This window comes from Quercus suber, unplaced genomic scaffold, assembly GCF_002906115.3.
Source record: "Quercus suber isolate HL8 unplaced genomic scaffold, Cork oak 2.0 scaffold_67, whole genome shotgun sequence".
Classification (NCBI taxonomy): domain Eukaryota; kingdom Viridiplantae; phylum Streptophyta; class Magnoliopsida; order Fagales; family Fagaceae; genus Quercus; species Quercus suber.
Window position 1 is genome coordinate 1,196,362 of NW_027069532.1, and position 5,746 is coordinate 1,202,107.

The 5,746-nt window shown below is 35.1% G+C and overlaps 1 protein-coding gene across 1 annotated transcript; it reads left to right on the top strand.

The window, feature by feature from the left end:
- Positions 1 to 663: 663 nt before the first annotated feature.
- Positions 664 to 3,633, top strand: LOC112038990 (receptor-like protein EIX2). The gene has a single exon (XM_024071823.1). The coding sequence runs from the start codon at positions 664 to 666 to the stop codon at positions 3,631 to 3,633; it is 2,970 nt and encodes a 989-aa protein (XP_023927591.1).
- The last annotated feature ends 2,113 nt before the right edge of the window (positions 3,634 to 5,746 follow it).

A 5,746-nucleotide genomic window follows, 5' to 3' on the forward strand; every position in this document is an offset into this window, starting at 1 on the left:
TTAGTTAGTCCACAAAGGAATGGTTGCTGGGTTCATAGAAATAGACCGAGCCTGTTGATAGTTAATTTTCTTCTATAACAAAATGTCACAATATTTTTATAATAATTGAGCTATCAGTACTCATTTTGTTTCAAAATAAAATTTAATAAATTAATAAATTTGTATTCGGATCCACCACAATTGAAATCAAGAGTATTTGAAAATGTTATTATATTTAATTTTGTCTATAGGCTTTTTCAGAGTTCATAGTTATAGAGTAAGTGGGTCGAACGGGTCAAGTGGGTCACTACATATGTGACACATGACACTTTTCAAAATGCCCATGTATTGATGGCCGAATACTTAACTAGTACGGTAATCACTACATTATTCTATATCGTCTTATAGTGTCTGTTTTTGTATGTGACTTATAAGTCAATGTATATTATTGTATAAAGTCGATGCATATATATATATATATATTCATTTGGATTGGAAAATCAAGTATCCTTGAAAAAACACAAAACAAAACATTTCACAAGCAGAATGGTTAGAACCAAAATGTTCATCTCCATTTCTCATCTCCTCAGCCTGGTTCTTTTCTTGTGTGTGCTGGGACCTGCCTTCCTAGGAGCTATTATACCCATTTCATGTACCAGAAACCTCACTTTCAAATGCTCACAGATGGAGAAGAATGCTCTTCTTAGCTTCAAAGAAGGTCTCACGGATCTATCAGGTCGCCTCTCTTCTTGGGTTGGGGAGGATTGCTGTAGCTGGATAGGTGTTGGATGTGACAACACTACATCACATGTCGTCAAGCTTGACCTCAAAAATCGATTTCAGTTTCAGTTTAGCAACTATAGTTATGAAGACTGGCAAAATTACAAGAAGTCGTGCTTGGGGGGTAAGATAAGCCCTTCTCTACTCAATTTAAAGTATCTGAGTTATCTGGACCTAAGCCGGAACAATTTTGAAGGCATCAATATTCCAAACTTCTTGGGTTCCCTTGAAAGTTTGAATTATCTTAATCTCTCTTTCTCACTATTCACCGGTGTTATTCCTCCCCATCTTGGGAATCTGTCAAAGTTGCAATATCTTGACCTTAATTCCAATTCAGTCCTCTTCCCAGAGTACTTTCCCTTTAGAAGATTGGAAGTCAAAAGTCTACAGTGGCTTGTTGGTCTCCCTTCTCTAAAGTACCTTGATATGAGCTTAGTAAATATTGGGGAAGTTAAACCAAATTGGCTTCAGGCAGTTAATATGCTTCCTTCTTTGTTAGAGTTAGACCTAAGTGGCTGTGGACTTGTTACTCTTCCTCAGTCTATTTCCTTCATCAACTTCACATTTCTTACAGTCCTTGATATCTCTCACAACATGTTTAACACCTCAATACCTCTGTGGTTGTCAAATTTGACTGGCCTTTCAACACTTAATATTGGATCCAATTCCCTTCGAGGTGCCATTCCTAATGTATTTGCTAATTTGGTTTCTTTGCGAGAGCTTGATCTTTCATATAATAATTATATTGAAGGTCAGTTACCAGTTGGTCTGGGACATCTAACCAACTTGAGCAGTTTGGATTTATCTAGAAACAATATTACTGGTAAGATACCATTCTCATTTGGCAAACTTTGCAACTTGCAAACATTTGCTCTGACGGGCAATGGTATAAGTGGGGAGATAACTAAGTTTGTAGATGGATTGTCGCAATGTTCCAACAGCAAACTAGAATGGCTACTTTTGGATTCTAATAGATTGCTTGGGGGTAAATTGCCGTACTCTTTGGGAGCACTCAAGATGTTGAAAACTTTAAACCTCGAATCTAATTCCTTTTGGGGTTCAATTCCAGATTCTATAGGAAACATGTCGTCTCTACAAGAACTTTCTCTCTTCGAAAATATGTTCAATGGAACCATTTCAAAAAGTGTGGGAAAACTATCGATGCTTACTGCTTTGGATCTTATGGATAATCAATGGGAAGGTGTCTTAACTGAAGCTCATTTTCATAATCTCACACGATTAAGTCAGTTATACTTGTCTTTAGATTCAACGACATGGTCGTTGGTTTTAGATGTGAAACATGACTGGGTTCCTCCTTTTAACTTGTCAGTTGCAAACTTTGATAGCATGTTGATAGGCCCAAACTTTCCGGCATGGCTTCAAACTCAAACTGAACTTGAGTCTCTTCAACTTAGGAATGTCGGCATTTCTGATACCATTCCACAAGGCTTTTGGAATTCCTTCTCAAGGATTGGGGATATTATTCTTTCCAAAAACAAAATTCGAGGACAGGTACCAAACTTTCAATCTTATCATCTTTTACTTAACTTAGATCTGAGTTTCAACAATTTCGATGGTCAAGTCCCACTTTTTCCTAGTGAAATGATGGAATATGTGAACCTCCGTGAAAATATGTTTTCTGGAACTATGCCGGAAAACATAGGTGAAATATTGCCCATGCTATCTTACTTGGATCTCTCTTCAAATTTTATAAATGGTACAATCCCCCCTTCTATTGGAATGCTAAAAAATTTGCAATTCCTTGTTTTGCGAAACAACTGCTTGGCTGGAGAACTTCCTCCTCATTGGGAGGAATTGCAAAATTTAAATTTGTTGGACGTAGCAAATAATAACATATCTGGCAAACTTCCAAGTTCAATGCAATTTTTGGGTTCACTAAAGTGGTTATTATTGGGAAAAAATCATCTTGAAGGACAGTTCCCTTCTTCCTTGAAGAATTGCACAAAATTGGTAAACCTTGATCTTGCAGGAAATAAATTTTACGGAAAACTACCAGCATGGATAGGAGAGAGCTTATCATTATTAAGGTTAAGCCTAAGATCCAACTTATTTGACAGGGACATTCCTCAACAATTCTGCCTTCTTTCAAGTCTTCAAATCTTGGACCTCGCACAAAATAATTTGTCAGGAGGAATCCCACAATGCTTAGGGAACTTGAGTAAAAGTGATGAAACAAGTGTTGCAAGTCTTAATGAGGAGACGTCAGTATTTTTAAAAGGAAGAGAGTATGTCTATGAGGACACTATTTATCTTGTCCATTCCATAGACCTATCTGACAATAATCTATCGGGGGAAATTCCTGACAACATTACAAGCCTCTCAAAATTGGTCAACATGAATCTCTCTATGAATCACTTGACAGGAAAAATTCCTGAGAGCATTGGGAATTTAAAAAGTTTGGAATCACTTGATCTGTCAAGAAACAAACTTTCCGGTCCAATTCCACAAAGCTTGTCGTCCTTGACATTCTTGAATCACTTGAACTTGTCATTCAACAAATTGTCGGGTATAATTCCATCTGGGAATCAACTCCAAACCCTCAATGATCCATCCATTTACCAAGGTAATTCTTTACTCTGTGGACCTCCTCTTTTAACAATATGCCCAGGAGAACAACCTGATCCGGAAGTGAGACCAAATGGAGCAGAAAAGAATGATGAAGTGGGATTTGAGTCGTTGTCGTTCTACATTAGCTTGGTAGCTGGCTTTATTGTTGGGTTTTGGGGAGTTTGTGGCACACTTCTTGTTAAAACATCATGGAGGCAAGCTTACTTCCAAACCTTTGATAATTTGAAAGACAAGATTTATATTTTCATCAAGCTCAAAGTTGCTCGCTTGTCAAGAGAAAGATGAAGTTGGAGCCTTGGAGGAAGATTCAAGACAAGGAAGGACTGCTTAGTGCTTATTTTTTATGAAGTTGTTTTGTTTTGTTTTTTTTTTTTTTTGTTTTCTTTTCTTTTGTTTTGTTTTTTTAATTCTGTTGTTGTGTACTATTAAGTGCTCCAACCTTTACTTCTTAGAGTGATATTTTTATCTTTTATTTCTGTCCGTTTTTCAATAACCATTTGTCACTAAGATGGTTTGTGAATATCGTGGCCACCGAAAGAACACTGCCACCGTCTATAAGTTTAGCGTCACTATGAATTTTACATTACAACAGATGAAGTCTTTAATATATGGAAGGTTAAAGAAATAAATCTTATTCAATTGTCATCATAAAGTGTGAAAATAATGATCGGAACACACTCATCGATATTTTTCTTTTAGTTTGTACTGAGTTGGACCGGTTGGCGAAGTCTCTCTATTTCTTCAGAAAGGAATACACAAGAAAGGGGAAAACAAAGAAAGCATGAACACCAGAGGAGATTAGAAAATCAATGAGTAGGCACAAGCACAAAAATAATAATAATAAAAATAAAATAAAATAAAATAAAAAGGGGGGGGGGGGGGGGTGGGGGGGGGGATAAAGAGCATGCAAGGACTGAGCTAGGAAATATGGGTTGAGGGACAAAACATGAATAATAAAAATTTTAAAATTCAAGAATTAAAAAATATATTCATAACTGAATATAGAATGAAAAGCAAACTAACACTCATTCAATGTTAACAAAATGCCAAAAAAAAAAAAAAAGACACAAAACAATTATTTCACAATACATTTTAAATTAAGCATTTGTCAAAATAAATTAGGCATTTTTTAAAATACTGAAATAATCTATAACTAATTTTGTACTAAATTCATAATAATTTTTCCTTTAAATATACAAAATCAAGTGGTACTTTAGATAGAATAATACTATAAATACAAACTATTTTACAAAAAAATTTACAAATTGTTGATGTGGTTATAAAAAATAGCTTTGATAGTTTGTGCCTTTAGAAAATCATCTCTTCTTTTTTTGGTTATAAAACCTAGTTTTGACATGATTTATTATTGAAAATGCTTGTCATGTAGTAGTAGTAGAAACAAAATGAATAGTTACACTAAAAACTATATCGCTATTGATATTTCTAACCTAGCTTTTGACACATTTAAAAAAGAAACCTTTTGAATTTGCAGCTGATCGAGCAAGTTTCAGAATGACCAATTTGATTTCTGGGAATTATTCTCTGAAATCTGTTGGTTCATCTGGTATTGGCTAAACAAAATCAGAGTTAATGATGTACAAGGCCTGCTCCAGTTAATGATGTATAATGCAGATTCTGTGAACAACTACTCCTCTGTATCCGAGAAATTGAGGCCATGGGCAAGGAAGGACTACTTAATGGGGTGTTTCTTATGATTCGCGAAGTTTTTTTCATTAGAAATCTTTGGATCTCTCTTCCAATTTTATTAGTGGTAGAATTCCCCCATCTATTGGCATGGTAAACATCATATAGATTCTTGTTTTGAGAAACAACTACTTGTCAGGGGAACTTCCTCCTCATTGGGAGAATTTGCAGTCTTTAAATTTGTTGGATGTTACAAGCAACAACATATCTGGAAAACTTCCCAGTTCAATGCAATTTTTGTGGTCACTAAAGTGGTTGTCATTAGAAAAAAAAAAAAAAAAAATCATCTTGAAGGGCAGTTCCCTTCTTTCTTGTGGAATTGCGCACAACTGCTAAATCTTGATCTTGCAGGAAATAAATTCTATGGAAGCTTGGCAGCATGGATATAGGAGAGAGCGTATCATCATTATTGAGGTTAAGCCTAAGATCCAACTTGTTTGATGGGGACATACCTCAACAATTATATGTCTTCTTTCAAATCTTTAAATTTTGGACCTTGCACAAAATGATTAGTCATGAGGCATCCCACAATGTTTAGGGAATTTGAGCAAAACTGATCAAATAAGTCATGAAAGGTAGTGAATACTTATGAATCCAATTTTCTATTTCTATTTTTTATTCTCCTTTTAACAATAAATCCAATTTTCTTTTTTCTCTCTTTAACCTTTAACCCTTCCTCTCAAAAATTTCTAAA

What these genes read in the sequence shown, in the direction of transcription:
- LOC112038990 (XM_024071823.1), top strand. Translation starts at nt 664, where the DNA reads ATGGAGAAGAATGCTCTTCTTAGCTTCAAAGAAGGTCTCACGGATCTA.